The sequence below is a fragment of the Desmodus rotundus genome, chromosome 4, assembly GCF_022682495.2.
Source record: "Desmodus rotundus isolate HL8 chromosome 4, HLdesRot8A.1, whole genome shotgun sequence".
NCBI classification, from domain to species: domain Eukaryota; kingdom Metazoa; phylum Chordata; class Mammalia; order Chiroptera; family Phyllostomidae; genus Desmodus; species Desmodus rotundus.
In genome coordinates, this window is record NC_071390.1 from 179,773,782 (window position 1) to 179,796,567 (window position 22,786).

The 22,786-nt window shown below is 64.4% G+C and overlaps 1 protein-coding gene across 1 annotated transcript; it reads right to left on the bottom strand.

The window, feature by feature from the left end:
* Positions 1-19,107: 19,107 nt before the first annotated feature.
* Positions 19,108-22,424, bottom strand: ADRA2C (adrenoceptor alpha 2C). The gene has a single exon (XM_045183043.3). The coding sequence runs from the start codon at positions 21,023-21,025 to the stop codon at positions 19,631-19,633; it is 1,395 nt and encodes a 464-aa protein (XP_045038978.2). The 5' UTR covers positions 21,026-22,424; the 3' UTR covers positions 19,108-19,630.
* Between the last annotated feature and the right edge of the window lie 362 nt (positions 22,425-22,786).

Sequence of the window (22,786 nt, forward strand, 5' to 3'; positions counted from 1 at the left end):
TGCGTGCACGTGGGTGCATGTTTCAGGGGGCATCAGCTAGAAAAACGCTTCTTCCCACCTGCCCCCACTTGTCCCGGTTTTCTGCGAGGCGTGGCACCCTCAGGGGAGGGGCAGTTTGGTTCTGACTGCAAGGAGTGGGGGCCGTGGGGGCGGTGGGGCGGGGGTACTTGGCCAATGGCCGTCCGAGGTGAGCCTGGGACACCAGCCTGGGTTCACAGAGCTGAAACGGCAAGGGCACCCCAGGGCCCAGAGCGAGGCCGTAGGTGCGGGCCAGGCATGGGGCTCCTCCCCACGGCTAGGAGGCTGAGATGGTGGGTGGAAGTGGGCTGCTGGGGCCTAGTGCCCATCAGGGGGACGGTGGACTCCCCTGGGGTGACAGGGAGGGAGTGAGAAGGGCTGTCCAGCAGGATGCCGGCTGCCTGCCCTGGTTCTGAGGACCCCGGGGCCATTGATGGGCCCCGGCAGGAGGGTTGCTCCTGTGCTGTGTGCAGCTGGGGCTCCGGGGCCCAGCACCTGGGGGCGCCCCGCGAGGCAGCTCTGTGCAGGTGTGGGGGCTAATTGCCGCTGTCAGGCGGCTTCCTCACCAGCCTTCGCACAGCTTAAAAATAGCACAGAGTGAGTCACCTGATCTGCCTGCCGCTGTGGCGGGTGGTCCCGGTGAGTCCTTGAGTGTGGGGCAGGTGGGCTGCCCACAGAGGGACCCCCAAAATCCGGCACCCTCCCGGGGCAGCTGGCCACAGTGGAGTATCCCCACCTCCTGTCCCTTTCCCGTGGCCTGGGGCCAGCAGTGGAGGGGGAAGCGCGTGGCCCCAGCTTCCCAGAGGTGCCAGGACGCCTCCTGAGGGCCAGCGGGCTGCGCGCCCCTGCGCTTCCTGAGGCAGCCACTCTGCACACGAGGTTCACGCGTGATGCGGGGTGGGGGTCGGCGAGGCAGACAAGTCCAAGGACAGGTGCAGGGTCCCCTTTTCCACCCATACGATGGTCAAACGCCACACAAAACTTGATGCTAGAATGTGAATGTTCCCCCAAATTCTTGTGGTGAGGCCCCACCCCCCAGGTGACGGTGTGGGGGTGCTCAGGCCATGAGGGCGGGGCCCCTACAGGTGGAATTAGTGCCCCCACGAGAGAGACCCCGCAGAGCTCCCCGGCCCCTCCCACCAAGAGGGCAGAGCGAGAGGCCCACAGTCTACCGCCAGGGAGAGGGTGCCCACCGGAACTGGCCCCCGATGGCGGACTCCCAGCTTCCAGGACCGTGAGTGATTGGTGTCTGTTGTCGGGAGCCCCAGCCGGTGGCCCTTGCTCCAGCCGTGGGACGGACGACTGAGCCGCCGCCAACCCCACGCGGAATGAGAGCAAAGGCCGGCCCACGTGCCTCTGGGAGCAGCACAGACTTTGGGGAAAGAAGTTGGCAAAATGTATTTTAAAACCTCAGCATTTGCTCTCCCTTCTAGCCCAGCACTCCCACTTGTTCCCACACGTAGGGTTCTGCCAGAGAACTTGACCACAGGTGGAGGCCGAGTGAGCCACGAGGGCCCCCGTTCACGGAAGCCCCCCCACCCCAGGGGCAGCACCATGCCAGGAGCCCTGAGATTGTTCAGAGGCGCCAACCTGCACACCGCCTGGCTCACAGCAGGCCTCTGCTGCCCGCCAGCCCCGCCGGCCGTCGGTCACCCTGTCCCTGTGCACTGGCGCGGCCCTGCTTTCACCTCCCAGAGGTCAGGTTGCTGGGGGTGTCCCGCCACCGAGAGGGGTTGGGCAGGCAAAGTCCGTCCACAGGGGTTCACCCAGACACACCAGGTGCCACCCTTCTCTGCAGAAGGGAACCAGAGGGCTGCATCCTTCCTGTAAAGCAGACCTCAGGGGCGTGAGCAAGCCCAAGGGTAGCTATCTACTCAGCCGGGGCAGTCAGGGCCCATGGTGGGGGGCGTCTGAGAGCCCCCAGGTGCCACAAGGGGCAGTGGGCATTAGTGGGCTCCGGTCCAAAATCGGGCAGCGTCCCGTGTGGAGATGCGCACTTGGGAGATCAGGACGGACCGACAGCGTTTAAACCCTAAGGGTGGGGTGTAGACCTCCCCAGGACGGGGGTGGGGGCAGAGGGTGTCATCAGAGGGGGACCGAGGAGACATTGAGGGGACATTGAGGGGAAGCAGGAGACGGGGAGTCAGGGACTGCGAGAGCCACCCGTGGGGGCACCTGGGAGACAACAGAAAGTGTGTTTGGGGGCATCTAAGCAGAGTGAAGGTCAGGCGCCCTGTGGACCAGAGCTGACCGCCGGCCACACCCAGACAGGGACAGCTCAGTACTGCTGCCCATGGGCTTCCGCGGGCGCCCAGGGCCCACAGAGCCATCACCCTGGATCGCACCGCCCAGAGGCAGGGCAGACGCAGAGGGGGCTGGGCTTGCATTTCTCATCCCTTTGGTGACCTTCAGGGGAATGGCTCATTTCCGTCAGAAGCATCGGTGCCGGGAGTCAAGGCAACGGTGAGTGAGTCGTCCTTGGGCAGGTTCTCGGTCTGGCAGTCCTGGTAGATCTGCCCCCCACCCCGCCTCTCCTCCCCCAGTTGCTCTCCTTGCCATCCCCTTGCAGCACTGGTATGTGGCTGCCCCAGGGCCTTTGCACAGGCCAGCCCCTCGGTTTGGAACTCCCCTGTGATGTCATCGTAGGTCACACTGCCACTCACCCGTCCTCTGCTCCAGTGACGCTGTATGGGGAAGGGACCTTCCCAGACACCAGGTGGAGAATAACCCCCCCCCACACGTGCTCTGCCACAGAGTCCCCTCGGCATGCGGCATGCACGCACACGCGTGTGGGCCACTGGAGCTGCAGCTGCGGGGACAGGCCGGCGGAGGACACGCAGCCCCTGGTGCGGGCTCAGGGCACACTGTGGACGGGCCCTGCCTGCCCCTCCTCCCCTCGGGTGCATCCCGGGGGGCTCCCCGTCTGACCCCTCGGTGGGTGCTGGAGACCAATGACTTGAGTGACATCTAATTCCACGTTCGAAATTTGCCCCAAGGATAAGTCTCCAGAGTCCCAAAACGGTCAGGGAAACTCACTCTCCAGGACCAGAGTCAAGGTAAACCGACAAGCACGGGTCACCCGGCCCGGAAAACGTGGACACAGGCGTGCTCGTGTGACGCGTTAAAGCACCCCCAAAGCTCTGGGGAGGCCAGAGTCCTGCCCCTCGGGCGGCGCACGGCCTGTGCCGCCTGAATCCGCCCTGAGTGTCAGCCTCTGGAAACCAGCGGGGAAGCCCTGCTGATTCTCTCTAAAAACACGTCCTTTCTTTCTCTGATTCACTACGATTCCACCGTGCAACAGGGCCTCCCACCGGGAGCCCTGATCAGCACCAGAAGCAGTCTCCTTCCACTTCCCTCCAACTTTTGAAGACTCGTTGGTCTCCGGGGGGCAGCTAAGGAGGTGAGGGGTCAATCCGATTAGCTGGTCATCTCCCTGTGCCCGGGACGGAGTGCCCGGCTGGCACGGTCTCCACCGGAGCAAGGATTGGCCACTCTGGCAGCACCAGAGCCTGCTCGGCATCTCCCACAGCCGCATTTGCTCTCTAAGTAGCCTGGGGCTGCAGTCTGTTCCCCGCTGAAAAATAGTTAACTGAACGAGACATTTGTTTGAATTGGGGAGCGGTGATTCAAACCCTGGGAGAGAAAGTATTTTGAATTTTTAAATTATGGAATATGGTTTTTTTTTTCTCTTTTTTTTCTCTGGTATTTTTGAGATGGGTGACAGGAGAATCAGTGAATTGTTTAAAACCTGAAATTGTTTTTAAAAATATATCATGTACGTGTGACAAATTGCTTTGTCCCTAGTTGCATCGGGTTTTGCTTGGGGGACGTTTTCGGAAGCATGAACCTGGGGGTCGCCCACTCACTCATTAGCGCCGCCCTGCTGGCAGAGGGAGGGGCCCTGGCCCCAGCACAGCCTCCCACTCTCCTCGGGCTCCTGAAACCTTGGCGGGGGGCCTGTGTAGGTGGGGGCCAGCTGGTTTCCCAGGGTTCCCAGGAGATGCGTGGCAACTGCCCTAGAGTCTGCTCAGTGGGGAATGATCTGGGGGTGTAAACGGGAGCAGCTGCTAGGGTGAGGTGACTAAAGGGGAATTTAATCTTTGGTTACATCAATAGGAGCAGAGTGTCTGAGAACAAGGAGGTGACAGGCCAGCTGCCTCCCGGGTGGGCTGTGGTGGGTCGTGGGTCCCTTTGGCCAACGAGAGTGGGTTGGTTAGCTGTGACAGGGCCCCTTGGAGGAGCGCCTGTGGGCTCCGGAGCTGTCTCACCAAGGGGGAAGCCGCAGGGAACCGGCCGCTATTGCACACCTCCGAAGCGCTGCTGTCGCGGGGCACAGGGAATGGGCTCTGGGTGGCCCCAAGGGCAGAGCCAGGGCCGCTGGGGGCATTTCGGTTACTCGCTGCTGTGTAACAGAGCACCCCAAAGTTTACTGGCTCAAAACCTCAGCTTCTCATTATCTCCCAGGGTTCTGAGGGTGGGGTCAGGTCGGCGACAAAGCTCGGTGGACACGTGTTTCTGTGAGCAGTTCATAAAACCATCCATCCCTCCTGCAAGGGGACCCTCAGGGAGCTCGGCCCCTGGAGGTCTGCCTCACGCGGTCCCACTGCCTTTAGTCACCGCCCAGACCCAGTCACCGCGGCAGGGAACATCCTCCCGTGGCCTCCGGCTGGGGCCAGCCCAGAGCCCCGCCGCCCATGGAAGCGAAACGGATTTGTCTTGAGATGAGAGACGCTAGACGCCCGAGCCCCTGATGCTGACCTGGCCCAAGCCGGGGATTCACTGGACACATAACCTGTAAACCGTCCCGACAAGGCAGCTGCCTAAGCCCCGAAGCTGAGCAGGGCGGGCGGCACGATCAGGGAGCATCTCCCAACCAGGAGCTCCAAATCCAATTTCCACCCTATCTTTCTGTGAGCAGCTGCACCAAATTCACAGATCCAATTAGCCGCTGCCGGAGCCACCGGCCAAGGGCAAGGGCACCAGCCAGACCTCCAAGAGTCCAGTGGCCTGGGGCTCTGGGCGGCTCCCGGAGGTGGGAACTGGCCCAGCACCCTCCGGCTGTGGCCACCTGCCTCAGTGAGCATCCGGGAGGTGTAACCCCCTCCCCACCCTGTCTCCCAGAGGCACCCCATGCCCACAGTGTCCCCCAATCCATCTGCTGCTCCTGGTTGCCACCATGAACACGGGCTTGCCCAGCCCTCCACCCTGGGTTCTGGAGAGCGCCTTCCCCTCTGTTCCAGGGCTCAGCTACCCACACCCCCACCGCCCGGTTTCCAGAACCCCGCCCTTCCTCCCTCCCTCCCTCCAGGCTGGGGAGGCCGCTCCCCGGAGGTTGCCAGAGCCCCCACCCGGCTCCTCTGTCCCTGTCCATCCCATGCAGAGCGCAGCTGCTGCTCTGAGGACCGTCCACGCTTCTCCAAGGCCGGCGCTGCCCCAAGCACTCCGGCCAGCCTGGGTCCCTGGAGGTAGGAAAGGCCCCTCCGTGGGTGGGGCGTGGCCCTACCTCACAGGATGCAGTCCCAGTCAAAGTTAATCAGTGGGTCACAGGGGCCACGCACACGTGTCCGAGGTCACACGCTTGGGGCAACGGTCCCCTGGAAAGCAGACGGTGCCTTAGCATGCTAAAGGCTCTGAGAAGCCTGCTAACTAAAAATGGCAGTTTCCTCCGCCTCACCCAGAATTCCTCCACGTCGCCGAGCGCCGCTCATCCGCGAGTCTGTCGGCCGCCCACAGAGGGCCAGTCTGTGGGGCGCAGGCTAGGAAGTTAGGCCCAGACAGCTGTCTGCCCCCGGGGGACCCACCTCGCAAACGGAGGTGGACACCTTGTCAGATAGAAAGTAGCGCGTGCTTTCGAGTAGCCGACGGTGCCGGGCACAATGCCCAGTGCCCCGCCCCGCCCCGCTGTGACCGTCCCCGGTTCCCTGCTGAGAAGGCTGTGTTGCGGGGAAGCCTGGCACCGCAGTCAGCTGAGGCCAAGCCAGGCCGAGTTACAAGCTGTCTCCGCTCCCTGCCCCAGCTGCAGGGCCGGCCTCCAGGCGCCTGTTCCCAGGGTGGGGGCTGGCGTGTGGGGCCATGGCTGAGGGAACGAGCCCCACAGAGAACCTGGAGCTGTGTTCCCAAGTGGGACGCGCCCCTTCCACCCTTCCGCTGCCCACAGGAAGCTGCGTTTGGCAGTGGGGGGCAGGATGCCTGGGTACAAGGACGTGGGCAGCCGCGCAGGGATCCGAGCGCTGGGCGTCTGGCCCCTCTCGGGAGGTTCTGCTGTTCCTCCTCACAGCTAGACAGCCCCGGTGAGTCGCGCTCTGCCTCTCCGCCCCAGAAGGGGGCCAGCCTCAGGCACACTCTTCCTCCGTGGGCTCTGCCACGTGTCCCATTTACACACTTGCTTCCAATCAGAATGCCCCCCGCCCCGATCCCTCCCAGTGGCTGAATCCACCCCGTGGCAAGCCGGCCACCATCGGCAGTGCACATCTGACCCCTTCTCCCCCATCCTGAGGGACCACTCGTCCCTCCGGAGAAAGACACAGCTCCTAACGTGTCCCTGGATGCCCGTGCAGTGTGGCTCAGCCCCGCCCACTGCCTTGCCTACGGGGCACGACCAGCTGTGTGCCTGTGGGGCCCACGTACACTGGCCTCTGCCCACTCCTCCTTCTACCTTCCCCAGGCATGTCTCCAGGTCCAGGGGGAGCTCCCTGGGCTGCCTGCTCACGCTTCTCCAACCTCTTAGGGCTCACAGAGGGCCTCCTGGAGGTGGTGTCAGGAGCCTGGGCAGAGGCAAGGGAGGAGCCAGCGCTGAGCAGGTGGGGAGGCAGAGGAGCCCAGGTGTGTAACTCTGGGGTGTGAGGCCTCCCACATCCTCAGGCCTCCAGCACCCACAGGGGCCCAGGCCTCAGGGGAGGTTCTGGCGGGGCTACCCACCACCTGGCCTCGCCACACAGCCCATCGGGCCCTGCTTTCCCCACCGTGCTCCACGTGTCTGTCGCGTCTGCCCCCCGGGGCGCTGTGGCTCCCCAGGGCACAGAACCACACTGGCTCCCACTTCCAGCATGGCCTGGAGCATCATGGGATACCAGCCACCCGAGTCCACGGGGACCCACACTCCCGTAGGGAAGCCCGAGGCAGGAGGCTAGGGCAGGGCCCAGTGAGGCCAGGAATTGAGCCCAGCCCCTCCCCTTCTCCAGCCTCAGTTTCCCCATCTGGAAGTGCTGCTGGAGACCTTCTAGCGGGAAAGCTGAAGCCTTGAAGCCATAAGCAGCTCACAGAGAGAGCCTGCTCATGGGCACAGCCTTTGGAATCCGTGCCCGAGGGAGGCCCACCCCTCGGCAGCCTGGGGTCTGCCTCAGCTCCGTGCGTCCCAGATGGGGCGGGCGCCTGTTCAGAGGGGCTTCCCAGCACCTCCAGACTCGGCCTCAGCTCCAAACCAGAGCCCAAACTGAACTGACACTTGGAAGCTTTGCTAGAAATCTCAAAGGTTAGCTGTTCTCATGTTTCCAGAATTTATTGATTTTGTCTGGGCTGGAAAAGCCACAGAAAGGCTCTCACGGCTCCTTTCTGCGGCTGGATCCAGGGAGCCGAGAGCAGGCAGTGCCGCCCTGGACCCGCTTCTGGGCTGTGCCACTGGCTGTCCGGCCGCCTGCCCCAACCCCACTGTTCTCAGCCCCACACCCTGTCCACGCACACCAGGTCCTCAGATGCCCGCACCCGTGCCCGTGAGCCCCCACACCTCGTGGAGGAGGGTACCTGTGCTCACTGCCTGACCACCTGTGGAGCTGCTGGGGGTGCACACAGCAAGCACAGGCAGAGGACGGCTGCCTGGGCTCCTGGCCCCTGGAATGGGGGGCCTCAGGACCCCAGCTCCACCGAGAAGGGGAATGTAGACGAAGATGGGGGAGGCCAAGGAGGAGAGCTCGGATGGGTTGGAGTTCCCACGTCTCGGCTGGAGCAGCAACCCTGGACTCCCTGCCTGCCCTGTGAAGTGGGGGCCCCCATTCCCACTCTTACAAAGTGCTGCTCTGGGTCCCTTGGGGCCACCACATAAGAAACACCAGCCATGAGCCACAAGGGGCTCAGCACGTGGGGTACCCCCGTGTTCCCACCCCCACCTCCCATCTTAAAACTCTCCTCCTTGGCTCAAAGCCACAAGAAACATGTTTTGTGCTGCCTTAGAGGGGTCAGAATCACCAAGACAGGGGTTGCCTGGCGGGGGCCGGGGCCAGGGGTCACTGCTCAGTGAGGACAGGCCGTAGTTTTGTGGGATGTGAAGAGACGGGATGGGCGGCGTGGCAGCTGCACAGCTGTGTGAGTGTTTAATGTCAGCGGGCTGGACACGTGGGGGTGGTTACGCTGGTAAATCTTATGTTATGTGCCTTTTACCTCATTTTGAAAAAGGGGGGGGGGGGCGGAGAGAAGCCCTGTGCTGGCAGGTGTGGGTCCTCTGGACACTGAGAGGCAAGTGTGAGGCTTCAAGTCACTGTCACCAGCCTGTCCCCGGGCCTCCTTCCTGGGGTTTACAAGAAAGCAGTTTAAACCCGATAGGATGACAGGTTTACACTCTGCAGGCGGAATTGGTGGGGACTCCTCCTCACGGCCCCCCGGGGAAGGAGTAGCCGAGTCTGAGCCTCGGGGACGACCGGGGACGGTGCCACAGGACAGCTTACTCCGGGAGTCTTTCCTCTGTCGGTGCGGGACGCTGGGTCAGAAGCCCCGCAGGCCTCTCAGAAGCTGGGACCCTAGGAGCTGGTGTTAGCCCCGCGGGGCCTCACTGCATGGAGGCCTGGGGGTCCCCAGACTGGGGACAGACAGCACAGGCCTCAACAGGCTGTGTGACAGGGAGCCCAGCCTCCAGCAGCCTCAGCCCCACCCCAGGGCCCAGCAAGAACACAGGCCCAGCGGGGCAGAGAGATAAGAGTGGGGAGCTACCTGCATGTGGGACCTGACCTGGGACCCCTTCCTGGGGCTGCTGAGCTAGGAGGGCATCACGCCCCCTTGGGGGGCTCTCAGGGGAAGGCAAGCAAGCAGAGAGGGGGCGAGGGAGACAGGCTTGGTGACATCCTCTCCTGGTCCAGGTGTGTCACCCACACCCACAGCTCCCTGTCTTAGGCTGCAGCAGGCTGAGATGCGGCTCACACGGAAACCTTCCTTTCAGCCAGCGGCCAGCTCTGGGCTCCCTGCCCCGTGCTCTCCCGGGGGCCTGTGCCCAGAGAAGCCCCAGGCGCCCCAGGAAAGTGCATCAGCTCAGACCCCACCCCGCAGCAGCGCGCAGCTCCAGGATGTGGCTCTGGGGACAGCCGCTTCCTCCCTGCAGTGGCCTCCTGGGCCGCCAAGTTGCCAGCCCTGCCAAGGGACAGAGAATCGTGTACCTGCTTCTTCGGGAGGGCTATCCTCGGCTCACCACGAGGGGCAGGAGTCCGATGCCCCTCACCTGGGAGCACGGGCCCTGGGATCCGGGCTCAAACCCAGCTTCAGCAACAACCAGCCCTGGGGACACCGACTGGCCTCTTCAGGGCCTGTGGAAGGGCTGTGATGAGGCGCTGCTGGCCTGTGGGAGGCGCTAAAACAACGCAGCCGTTGGAGAGATCCTCTCAGCGAGGTAAAAGGAGGTGCAGAGAGGTGGCAGCAGGACCTGAGCCCTGTCCCCGAGGACAGGCCATCCCATGCCCGTCTTGCAGGCTCCTGGCACCTGCCCACGGCCGTTCGGGGTGGGGACCTGCAAGAGTCCGGCCCTCATGCTGCCCTCAGCCGCTGGGCGTCAGTGCGGCCATGCTGTGCTCAGCTTTCCAGGAGTGGAAGGGTCTGTCTTCCCCCGGCTCCTGGCGCGGCCTGGCCACCGAGGCTCCCGCTCACTGATGGGAGATAAGGGCACCCAGCTCTTGCTGGAGCCCTGCGAACTGGCTGGTAGCTTTCCATCAGTACAGCCAACGACTAATGTTGCAGGAAGATCCCTCAGGCTGGAAGATCCCTCTCTGGCCAGTGGCGCCTTTCCAGAACCCTCTGGATCCAGCTCAGGAGCCAGCCCCTCCCACCATCTGCGAACCCTGGTGGCCGGTCAGCCAGTCACCTCCACAAAGTGTTTATTGAGCCTCTGAGACTCACTCTTGCCTTGGGCGCCGCACTTCACAGTTTACAGATCACCCCACACCCACCGCCGCTCCCTGTGGGGTGCGCGCCCGCCCCCCACGTACAGATGGAGACGGTAGCCGGCGCCCGGGGGGCACATGGGAACGTCCTGTACTTTCTGCTCGATTGTGCTGTGAACCCGGAGCAGCTCTAAAATTTAAAGTCTGTTTTAAAACGTCACGTAAATGGAACCATGGAGCACATGGCCTTTCAGAGTGCGGCTCCGTGCGCGTTCGCAGCGCTTCAGAGCTCTGTCCGCGTCGCGGGCTCCGGAGCGCGCCCTGCTGAGCGGTTTTCCCCGCAGTGGATCTGACGCAGCTCCTTTCCCCACTTTCCAGGTGGCGGCGGACTTCGGGGCTGTTTGCAGGTGTTCTGGCTGTCATGAATGAAGGTGTGATAAACACTAAAACCAAACGTCCCACGTGGGGCGGGACCACCGAGGGAGCGAGGAGAGGGACCACAGCCTGCGGACTGTGCACTTGCCTCGGTCCTGCGCGCTGGGACCGGCATCTCTTAGACGCCCCATGCCCGGGGCCGAGGAATTCCCGAGCCTCTGCCCATCAGCCCAGAACATGGGCGTGGCCCTCCCTGCCCTGCGGCTCCAGCTGCGAGTCCGGGGCGCTGCATGAGAGCTCCAAGCCCCCCAACCCCGAAGGGTTGGGATGTGGACTGACAGCAGCCGCTGACGGAGTCCAACCAACAGCCCCTGAGGGCTGACCCCATGAGATGGGGACCGGACAGTTCACAGGCTACAACTGGGGAAACTGAGGCAGGAGAAGGCGGGACTGGCCCACGTCAGTCACATGACCACGCATGGCATGGGAAAGTGGATTGGGGTCTGCTGCAGGTGAACTGTGTCCCCCAAGTTCCACGGTTTGAAACCCTAACCCTAGGGCCATGTTGGGAAGCAGGTCTAAGGGACGCAAGTCATGGCGGGGTCACTAGAGGGTCCTAGTCCAATCCCACTGGTGTCCCTGTGAGAAGAGGGGATTAAGACATAGACACTCCCAGAGAAGGACCGGAAAGGCAGCCATTACAGCGCCAGGGAGAAAGGCCTCAGGAGGAGCTGGCCCTGCCCCCGCCATGACCTTGGACTTTAGCCTCCAGGACTGCGAGGAGACGGGTTTCTGCGTGTAAGTCCGGGGTCTGAGGTACTGCTAGGGCGGCCCAGGACACTGACCAGCACTAAGCCCGGGCACGTGGGGCCAGCTGCTCCGTGGACAGGTGAGCCTGGGTCCCCAGCCATCAGCTGCCACCGCCCTCTACCGTGACATTTGCTCCTGTGGTTCCTCGGGCACTGCGTGTCCCCCACACAACTGCAGCTCCGAGGGGACAGGAGTGCGTGTCTCTCTGTCGCTGACTAGGCGTCAGGTGGGCTGTGGATGCTCAATGGACGGTTTTTAAAGAAATGGCCACCAATGCGTCTTATTTTTCCATAGTGACAATCGTAACTACAGGAGGGCAGCAACTTCCTGCAGGGTCTTGTCAAGGTGATATGGCGGGGGCCCCGCCCACAACATCCACGCTTGCGTGTCCCCATCTCTGACACCCCGGTGACCCAGCTCAGGGCTTTCTCAGGCCTCCCTGGCCACCCTGGCCACTGTCCACTCCCCCGGGTCAGCTGCCCGGCATGTGAGTCCTGCTGACATCCCAGCCGGCCCCTCCCAGGTTCTGACCCCTCGGGTGTCCCGGTGGCTGGGGCCCCGGTGGCTTTGTGGGGACAGCCATGGGCTCCGTGCCCCCTCCCCAGACCAGGGCCCCCCCACACACACGTTTAAACAAAGTCAGGAAGAAGAGACAGGGCACATGTGGCCAGCTTTCTGCGAGTCCCGAAAGTGCCCCTGGAAGTTTCTCCCGACATCTAGGGCCAGACACGCAGATGCAAGAGGCGGATTTCCTCTTCAGGCAACGGGAACCCCCGAAAAAGTTGGGGCGTATGAGGCCTGGGTTGTTTCGGGAAGTGGGGCGCTCCATCACTGGAGGTGTGTAAGAGGGAGGGTGTGGGCGGCCCAGGGCTGGGATGGGGGGCCCGTGGGTTCCCCCAGCCTGAAGCCTGATCTACTTACAACAAACCCCTCGACCCCCTGCTGGCCTCGTGCTCCCAATGTGGGGGGCATAGGGCACAGTCAGGCAGCCAGCCCTCCAAGCCCCCCATGATGCCCCTGTGCTCTTCTGGTTAATGGGGAGCCAGTGCTAGGAGCCGGGGAGGGACGTGGCCTTGACTCTGTTCCTGAGTGGATGGGTGGCCTTAGAAATGTGCTCGAGCCTCAGTCTCCCCACCAGAAAGTGGGTCCCGGTGGCCTGTGGGTGCTTTGAGTACAGCAGCAGCACTCTCCTCCTGAGGGCAGAGAAGAGGGGGCCCTGGGAGCACTAACCCCCTGGGGGTCCCCAGACCTGAGAGGGTGACAAGGTCAGCTCTGTTTGATGAAAAGGAGCCCCTGTCACACGGCTCTGTGCAGGTGCCCGGAGTCACTCTCCTGCACCCCCATCTGAGCGGAGGCACCCCGAGGGCAGGGCTGAGCCTGGTTCTCCCAACATTCACTAAGTGCCTACTACGTGCCAGCTTCTGTGTGGGGCCTGGGGCGAGATAAAGCAGGGTAGACTCGAGCCGCCTTGAACGAGGCCAGAGGGCCAGCTGAACACCCCCTCCTGTCCCTGGCGTAGGGCCAGAGCGCCTGGCTGGACACGGCTGTCCAGAGCCCCTCCCCCCTGCCACGGGGCTGGTCCCACCGCTGGAGAGGAGGCCTGCCAACCTGTTGCCCCGACCCTATGCCCAGGGCCCTGGAAGCCCCTCGACTCCCCCTATGGCCAATGCCCCAGAGCCCAACAGCCACCCCCAGGTTGCCCGAGGGCCTGGCGCTGGGCCCAGGTCTGCCCCCCACCTCAGGGAAACACCCAGGAGAGCTCTCGAACCCCTGCATTTACAATTGGCCTGAGGGTCTCCAGGGTCCACAGAAGTCGTGTGAGGGTGGGTACTGCTGCATCTCCCCACTTTCCAGAGAAGATAACTGAGCACTCAGCCTCAGCAACCTGGCAAACCTATCCGTGCCGGGGGGCAAAGGGGTCCTGTGAGGCCATTCCCCCATTCTCTTAAGGGGTGTCAGTGGGCCCGGGCCCTGTGGCAGGCAGCCCTGAGTGCCCCAGGCAGCTCCAGCCAGTGGTCGATTCCCGTGCCCTCCGGGCACACATGGAATGCTGCATCGACTCAGCGTTTGCAGGCCACCCTCGGCCGGACAGCTCACCCTCCTGGGCAGCGAGGACCCGGGAGGTGCGCAGGGGGCTGCCGGGGACTGCCGGCCCACCAGCCAGGGGGCGATGCCCGACGCGAGACTATTGCTCTGGTGTTTTTCCTCCTGCTTGAGTCCTTGTGGAAGGAAGCAGCCCCAGCAACCCCGTTCTGAGTAACGGCTTCATTGGGGCCAATTAAAAGAGGACTGATTTTGCCTTCAATTCAATTTGCCACGGCAGCACACTCAAGGAAGTGGGTAACTGAATTATTTTTCACCTCGAACATCTTGGCATTTTATACCCTGGGCGGGGCGGTCTGCAGAAAGCAGCTTCGCTATGGGAACCGTTTCTAGAAAGACCTAAGGAAGATGAAGCCAGCCCCTGCTTTGCATCACTTTTAACTCGGCAGCCGAGGGTCTGGAGTTCAATGACACCAAACGTAAGGATACCACGTAAGGGACGCGTGACTCCAGGGCTGTGTCTGGTCTCCTTGGTGTACCGGTGCATCTGGGGGGGGGGGGGGGTCTCATGGGAGGCGAGAGCAGAGGCAAGCGAGCCGGACCGACCCAGAGCTTGGCTAGGCGTCGGGGAGGTCACATCCATGTCCCAGGCTTTATTTTCTGTCCATAAAATGAGGCCGGCCGACGTTGACAGCAAGAGCTTGTCCAGGATTCAGGGCAGCGGCCAGCAGACGCAAACCACCCGGCACACAGCTCTGAGGCGGTGCCTCTGCTCCTCATTCCCTCCCTGGAGCTCGGTTTTCTCATCTGTGAAGCGGGAGCGCTCAGGCCCACGAGGCAGAATCGCGAGAGGCAAAGGCACAGAGCACTGGCCCAAAGCGGGCACACAGAGGGCCTGCAGTGAACATGAGCTGCTGGGCGCAATCACATCTGTCACCGTCGTCCTTCTGACCCCCAACCTGGGACTCTAGTGAAAGGGACAGGGGTGACTGAATGAACCCCCACCCGGCTGCCCCTCCCCACCCCCAGAGCTGTGGGAGGAGCCCCGCCCACCTCCGAAGGCTGCGTGCCGGTCCTTCTGGTTTGTAGGCGCTGTGGGTCAGCGAAGGGCTGGTTAAACGGGGTTGGAGGTGGTGGGGGACCCTCCCACCGAGGCCAGAGCAGGAGGCTGCAGCATCCGACAGCCTTCCCTGCACGTGCCGTGGAGAATCCCGAGGCCCAGGAGCTGCACAGCTTCTCCCCAAGGGGCTGAGAGCCGGGGTGGGCATCTATGTCAGGCCCCCTGCAGGGCCTGGGACGTGTCCCGGCACAGTGTGCCCACCCTGGGTGGCTCGGGGAGGCCCGCCCTGCCTGGCCACCTGGCCAGGATGACAGGCATTCTTAGTCTCCTGGTCCCCACCTCGCCCCACGATGGGCCCCCTGCACTGGGAACCGCAGGGCTGTGGGCTCCGAGGGTTCTCTGTAGATGGAGCCGGTCTGAGTCCTGGGAGGCACACGAGAGGTGCCCAGGTAAGACCCAAAGGTGTCCCCGGCAGGGGGCAAAGCCTGGATTAACAAAGGCAGGGGTGAGGGCATGGATGGGGAGGGGCACGCAAGGAGGGAGGAGCTCCATGGGCGTGGCCGGTGGCAGGGAGCTGGGGGTCTGCGGCAGCAGCTATGCAGCCCAAAGGCTTGTTCTGGCACCAGGGTTTGGGGACCACACGCAGCAGGGCCACGTGACCTTAGTCCCCAGGACTGTCATGCCCCACAGCCGTCCTGGCCCCCAGCTGGGTCCTGGCCCAGGGAGGGCAGGCCCAGGGTGAGAGTGGAGTAGATAAGAAAGGGCCCCATGTGGTGCAGCTAGGGATGGAGGCTGGACCTGGGGTCTGGGCCTGGGGACTGTGTGAATGCTCCAGGGTACTCTGCAGTCCCCAAGACTGGAGACAGGGCTCCCCATGTCACGGAGGCCTGTGGAATGCACCTGGCACAGGCCCGGTGGTCTTTCAGGTGGGCTCAGTGCTGGCCCACTGGATCCAGCATCTGCAGTCAACTTGGCAGCAGAGTGTGGGTGCAGATCCTGTTTCCCTTTTCCCCACCGCTGCCAGGGAGCTCAGGTACATTTTGTGCTCAGCCACAAGAGAGAACACATTTAAACCAGGTTTTCTGGGCCAGCGCCAGCCCCCACCCCTGCACAGAGAGCCCCTGTGTCAATGCAGTGATCACACTGTCCCCGAGGCTCTAATTGGGAGCAGCCGCAGAGCCCTCGGCAAGAAAGCAGCACATTCATGGTCCCCAGCACTTTCTTTGGGCCCAGGGTTGGCAGCCGACTCTGCTCCCAGGTAGCTTTCAGGGGCACAGTGGTGTGCCAGCCTGGAGTCATGGGCCTGTCATGCCCCTGCCCTGCCCTGGCCAGCCCAGGAAGGGTGTACAGACCCCCTGCCCTCCATCCGAGGCCCCCATCGGCGCCCTCCCCCCATCCCCACAGCTGCATCCAATGTTCCCAACAGCCCAACTAGTCCGGTGGAGGCTGACGATTGGGGCGGAGGGAGCCCGATGTGCCCTGGGCCCTGGAGAGAGACTCTCACCTGCGCCCTTCTTTCCCTCCCCCCACTCACTCCTCAGCTCCCCCTCCCCACCGTGAGCCCCACCCATGTCCACATAATGCCCCTTGAAAGCCCCTGGGCAAGCAGGGGAGGCCGCCGCCCGCCAGCACCCAGGGACAGCCAGGGCTGTCACTCAGCCAGGTGCTCATGGCGTCACACCTGCCGTGGGGCCTGCAGCCTTCAGCCTGGCTGCCCCCCCACCCCCACCCCTCCAGCATGCAGCAGGGTATGGGGACACTGATGGGGGCCGACAGCCGCGGGGGTGGGGTGTGTCTCCGTCAAGGGCTGCAGCTGCCCAGCCAGACTGAAGACGGGCCGCTGCTCCGTACTCTATGTGTTTGCTGTGGTGCTGAGCTGGAGCACTTGAGCCTGCGCCGACGGATGCGATAAAAAATATAGCCTGCTGCCAGCACAGCCTCCCAGCAAGTGCCACAGCGTGTCTTCTCCGGCCCTCGGCCCCACCCCCGAGCCTCGGGCTGGACGCGAGACCAGAGCTGCCTTCCCGGAGGGTGTACTAGGCCGCCTGCTCCGGGGGGGTTTTCTGAATTCCATACTGAGCTGTAACAGGATGACTCTTTTCCCCCCTTCTCTTTCAACTCAGCAATGAAACTAGAACACGGGAATTAATTTAAACAAGTGTATACCCACTTACATCTTGTAACAGCCGCATCGGCACTGGTCTCGGCCGGTTCCACATTCAAGCCGGTCCGCCCACTCGGGGTCTGCCTTCCAGGATCTCCTTGTAGAGTTTTTTTAACATTTTGCCTGGACTCCCCTAAGCCTGCGGGGAGGCCCCCAGTGGGAAAGTGGGCTGTGTCCGAGGCTACTCCAGTGTGAGGCCCCGTGGGCACCGCGCTCACAGCACATGGAGCTGGGGTCTCAGGGCAGGGGCTGGACACTTCTGGGTTCACGGCACCCTCTGCCACTCACACCGGTGCATCCTGGGCCAGATGGCCAGCTCTGGGCCTCAGTATCCGCAGCCACAGGCTGGGGCTGACCACAAGCACCATGAGGAGACGTGAAGGTAGGAGAGGAGGGCGCTGTGTGGACGGACGGGCCGCACCAACAGTGGGCAGGTGGGCAGGAGTCAGGGTCCTGCTCCGTAGGGCAGAGCAGTCCCCCTGAACGGTGGCCCCCGGACCATGGTGAGGGCAGCCAGTGCTCGGAGTCACCGGCGGGGTGTCAGCGTCCCTACTTCGTCCACGCAGACAGCCAGACTGCGCGAGGCCCGTTTCCCTGCGGCAGTGCAGAGCCGGGTGGGAAGCCAGGTCTGTGTCTGCTTATCCAGCTGAAAAGGAAGCCTCTCCAGGCGGCAATTAGGATGGAGTGGGGAACATCTGCTGGCTGAGTGAGGGATTAGGCGCCGGCTGCCAGCAGTCCCTGCGACGAGCGACAGCGGCAGCGCGGAAGGTGTGATTCCTGGGTCAGGGAGGAAGGTGGCACGGACATGCTTCTGCAGTCACTCCTGCGGGAGATGTGTTCGTCCCCGCGAGCCCTGGGGTGTCCCTGCCCCACTGCATCAAGGGGGCCCTGCCGCTCAGAAGCAACACCAGTGTCAGTGTTGCTTCCGATCTCAAGAGAAGTCACCCCTGGGGGGCCCCCGTTCGGTTGGCAGGTCGGACCACAGATTGGCAGGCTTCAAGCAATGCCCCCCAGGAGGGGCACGGAGGCCCAGAGAGAGCCAGGGTTTGCTGAGCTGGCTCAGCCATCCTGTGGCAGAGCTGGGCCTCCGACATGGAGTAGGGTCCCCACCCGATGGAGAGAGGTGAGGGATGTTCCAGTTGGCACGGGCTTTCAGGGGTGGACACCGCCACCCACCCCCTCCACCCCAGGTCTGGGCTTCACGACCTGACCCTGAGCTGAAACTCAGCAGGTGTGGAGTGCCCCACGAGTTAGCGTGGACAGAGTCTGGGGGGCCGTGGCCAGCCGGCCTGTCCTGAGAACCTGTAACTTGGGGTGATGAGGTCTGGCATCATAGAGGTTGGGGGTGTCCAAGGGACAGCCCTGGCACATGGACCAGGAAAGAGGTTTGGGGGCTTGAGGATGAAAGGAAGGACCCTGGGTTGATCCCTCTCGACTGACGTGTGGCCACCCCAGGCCAAGGGCAGATGGGTGGTGACCCAGGAGAGAGCTGAGCCAGCAGGCAGGGGAGGGGCCATGGGAAGGGCCCGGGCACCCAGGGCCTGCAGGATGGTCCTGGGATGCTCACCAGCAGGGGTCCACTGCGTGAGTCCCTCCAACACAAACTCAGCGTGCGTGTGTGTGCGTGTACCTGTTTTTTTTTGGGGGGGAGCCACACCTCCCCCACAGTGCCCAGACCCTGCTCCTGCCCCCCACACCAGCTATCCCAGCTCCAGGACCCGTGAGGGGGCCGGCAGAGCCTGGGAGAGCAGGCTCCAATACTTCAGTCTCTCTTCTTCCAGCCACCCTCCTCAAGCCTCAGTGTGGGGTGAGCACCGATGTGGGGGTAGGGGCTGGGGCCATGAGAGGGAGCCGGGGGCAAGAGACTGAAATGAAGTGGGGCAGGAGGGGTCATCAGGCTCTGGCCCCTCCCCAGTAAAGCAGGCTTCTTCCCCCCACCCCCACCCCCCACGGCTTTCCCACCTCCTTGTTCAAAACAGTAAAAAATTGGCAAAGGCCTTTGGTCTGTGACAGGGTCTGGAGGCCGGCCTTGGCCTCAGCACCACCCCAGACCTGCTCTGGACGGGCCTCCCTGCTCCCTGTGTCCTCCAAAGCACCCCGCCCACAACATCACAACATGCCCGGAGGTGGGGCTGGTCCACAGCCACCAGACAGAACTCTGGGCCTAAGACGCTTTTGGCCAACCCACCTTCTCCCCCTGGGGAGGGGCTGCCAGGCCAGGGCAGGCCCTGGGTGGGACTATGGGGGACAGGAACAGAGATGAAGAGAGGACAGCCCTCCAGGACCTAAGTTTGGAGTCAATTTGAGGGTTCCTCTTCGCCAGTCACGGCACAAGGATTTTGAATACACATCTTCCCCGTAGGTAAAACCTTCGGTTTAAAGGAGAAAACGACCTCCCATTTCTCACGCAGGTGGTGGGGGAAGGGTTAGAATCTGGTGACCTGGAGCTTCCTCCTTCACCCTGGGGGGAGGTTAGGCAGGGGGAGGGTCTGGAAGCCACCCCCAACTGGCCGCGGAAGTACTGCCGGCTGCACCCCACACGTAGATTACAAAGGTTTATTTAGAAAATAGTTTGGTAGTTTGGGCTGTCATTTTTGGCAAACATGTAAATACTTTCAGGAACCAAAGCCCATCAGTGTCCTCCTTCCTGCCCCCAGACCGCCGCCCCCTCTAGGTCCTGGGGAAGTCAGCCCTTACTCGCGGAGGTGGATCTGGGGGGCAGTGTGCGCCGTGGGGCCTCCTCACCGGTCTGGAGGTCGCAAATGCCCGCGGCGGTCTAAGACCTGACCGAACAGCCACACCCGGCGGGGCGCCCGGTGGCAATCCAGGCCTTGAGCCCCAGAAATGGCCCCTCGCTGAGATGGGAAGGCAGAGGCATCTCCCTTTCTCCTCCCCTCTCCCGGGGGCCCTCTGGTCTCAGACCCTCGCTCCTGCCCTGCGCGCTAGAGGCCGATCCTTCCCTGGGTCTCTGGGGAATCCAACCCAGGTTCCTGTGGGAGCCACGCCGGCCGGCCCGCCCGCCCGCCCCTCCTCCGGGAGCGGCCCAGGGCCGCCGCGAAGCGGCAGGGGGTGGGGGGCCGCCAGTCACTGCCTGAAGCCCCTTCTCCGCCGTCGGAAGAGGATGTGCTTGAAGGAGCGCCGGAAGTCCTGGTTGAAGACGGTGTAGATGACCGGGTTGAGCGAGCTGTTGCAGTAGCCGATCCAGAAGAAGAACTTGAAGAGCGGGTCGGGCACCTGGCAGGCCTCGCGGCAGATGCCGTACAGGCTGTAGCTGAAGAAGAAGGGGAACCAGCAGAGCACGAACACGCCCATGACCACCGCCAGCACGAAGGTGAAGCGCTTCTCGCGCGCCTGAGCCACCTTGCGGCGGCACACACTGCTACGCGCCCGGCGCCGGCGCGACAGGAAGAACTCGACGGACCGCGAGCTGGCGCGAGACAGGCGCCCGCTGGGACCCGGGGACCTCGCGGCGGCGAGCGCGCCCGGCTCGGCAGGCCCGGGAGCCAGCGCATCCGCGCCGCCCGCGGCCCCCTCTCCTCCCGCACGCTGCCGCCTGCCCCGCCGCAGCGCACCCCGCCGCCGCCGCCTCTCTGCCGCTGCGCTGCTGTCCTCCGGGTCCACGTCGGCGCGCGGGCGGCGCGGAGGCGCGCAGTGCCCGTTCTCGCCAGCGCCCGTCGGCGCCCCCAGACCGTTCTCTGTGGTCGGGGACGCGCCGTCGGGAGCCGTGGTCGTGTGCTTCTCGCTGAGTGTGCGTGTGCGCAGCTTAGCTACGCGGTAGATGCGCACGTAGACCAGGCCCATGATGAGGCAGGGAGCGAAGAAGGAGCCGATGCAGGAGGAAAGAATGTACCAGGTCTCGTCGTTGAGGCCGCACTGTGGGTAGGCGGCGCCGTCGGGCTGGCGGTAGAGCGAGACGAGCGGCGGGAAGGAGATGACGGCCGAGATGAGCCACACGGCCACGATCGTGGCCTTGACGCGGCGCGGCGTGCGCTTCAGGTTGTACTCGACTGCCTGAGTCACGGACCAGTAGCGGTCCAGGCTGATGGCGCACAGGTGCACGATGGACGAGGTACAGAAGAGCACGTCGAGCGCCAGGTACACACCGCACCACACCTGCCCGAAGTACCAGTAGGCCATGAGCTCGTTGGCCAGCGAGAAGGGCATGACCAGTGTGGCCACCAGGATGTCAGCCGACGCCAGCGACACCAGGAAGAGGTTCTGCGGGGCACGCAGCGCTCGGCTGGTCAGCACGGCGATCACCACCAGCACGTTGCCCACTATGGTGAAAACGATGAGGAAGCCCACCACGGCTGCTAGCCCCGCCACGGCACCTGCCGAGTACTGGCCCGGGGGCGGCCCCCAGGCGACCCCCGAGGCGTTGGCAGCCCCGGTGCCGCCCCCCTCGCCGGCGCCGCTCGCGTTGGGGCCAGCCACTGCTGCCGCCGCCGCCAGCGCCGCCGCCAGCGCCGGGGACGCCATGGTCCTCCTGCGAGCTACGCGGTCCCGCCTGGAGCCAGGACGCAGCTGCGGCAGCTCGGCAGCCCCCAGGCTTGGGTCGGCGCCCGCATCGCCACCTGCTCCTCGGACGCGCCCGCCGGGGTCCGAGGCTCCCCGCAGCCCGCCCTCGGCCGTGGTGGCTCTGCGGGCGAGCGGCGCGCCGGAGAGCGTGGCTGCCGGGCTCCCCGCAGCTGCCGCGCGCGTTAGTGCAGAGCAGGAGGCGCCCGGAGCAAACGGCGACGCGGCGGTGGGGGGGAGGGGGCAGGTCCCAGGGTCCTCGCGCGGCCCCGCCCTCGGCCCAGCTCACCGGGAGCGCCCCAGCCGCGAGACCACGGCGACGCGGCGCCCCAGCGGGCGGGCCCCAGCGGCCCCGTGGCCCCGGCACCCGGCCGAGGCGCAGGCTGCAGGCATCGGCCCGGGAACTCTGCCTCCCATTCGCCCGGCTACGGCCCGGCGCCCCGGGTTGCGAAGCCGCTGCTCCTCCGAGCCCCCACGCGCAGCCTCCGGCTCCAACTTTACTTTCCCGGGCAGGGCACCGCCGTGCGTCCTTCTCCAGCCCCTCCTCCTGCTGCTCTCGGCGCGGGCGCCCCCCGCGGTCCGTGCTCCGCCGTGCGGGCGCCGCCTCGCTCGCCCAAGCTACGCCGCCGCCGCCGCCGCCGCTGCCGCCTCCCTCTCTCCGCCGCCGCCGCCGTGCGCTCCGCGCGAGTGCAGCCGCCGGGGCTCGGCTTCCAACTTGGGTAGAGTTGCGCAGCAGGGCGGGGCGCGGGCGGGCAGAAGCGGCCTGGCGGGCAGGCCAGCGCCTCCAGCCCGGGGGGAGCGGGCCGGGAGCCGGAGCCCGCGGCCGCCTCGGCGAACCTGCCTGCGCAGCGCCGGGGAGGAGTCGGGGCGGTGGGGCGGTGGCGCGGGGCGCGCGCCCTCAGCGAGGGCGCCCCCTCCAGGGCCGTCTGCAGTCTGCCGGACGGGGCTGAGTGCCGGCTGGCCTGCGCGGTGAGCTCCTGGAGCCTGCTCTCAAACAGCAGCATCCTCGCCTCCCCCCTCACCCCCCCCTCGGGCACACGCACAGGCGGGCGCGCACACTCGCGCGCAGCACCGGCCGGCTGGGGTCCGCGGCCTGACTGGAGAGCCAGCCTCTCTCTGGCGTTCGTCTGAGCGCGGGGTCCAGCCGTGTCTCTGGTCAGTGCCCCCAGGCAGAGCCACCTCCGCACCCCTGGCCTTGGTTCCCTGCTTTGCCGGCTTGCACGAATCATCACAGCGGCGACCGTGGAAGCTCTGGGCAGACTCCCAAGCTCTGCACCCATGTTAGCAATTGTTGAAGTTTAATTCTCATGCTGTGCGGCTCCCTGCTTTTAAAGGGCGGGGGGATGGTCAAAACCACCACCTCTAATACCCCCAACTGAATTGCCCGGGTCACCGGAGTTTTTGCACGGGTGCCTCATTCTTGCCGGCGTATGGGCGAGTGGTCAGGGTAATGCGCTGCGCCCTGTTCCTTGTTCCAGTTCACTGATTCCGCAGATGTGCAGTCACTCCCCTGCGCGAGTCCAGGGCCGGTCCCTGCCGCCAGGCCGCCTGAGGTACTGTGGGAGACAGACCTTGGGGAGAGGTTGGAGTTAGGGGCTTGACATTCTTGCTGGGACCAACAGGAAGAGCTTTCCTCTTCCAGAACCACGCCAGGGTGGTAGCTGCTCCCCCTGCCTCCTTAGATGGTAGTGGGGGGCGGTCGTTCCTGGGGCTGGAGGAGAGGGG

What these genes read in the sequence shown, in the direction of transcription:
- ADRA2C (XM_045183043.3), bottom strand. Translation starts at nt 21,025, where the DNA reads ATGGCGTCCCCGGCGCTGGCGGCGGCGCTGGCGGCGGCGGCAGCAGTG.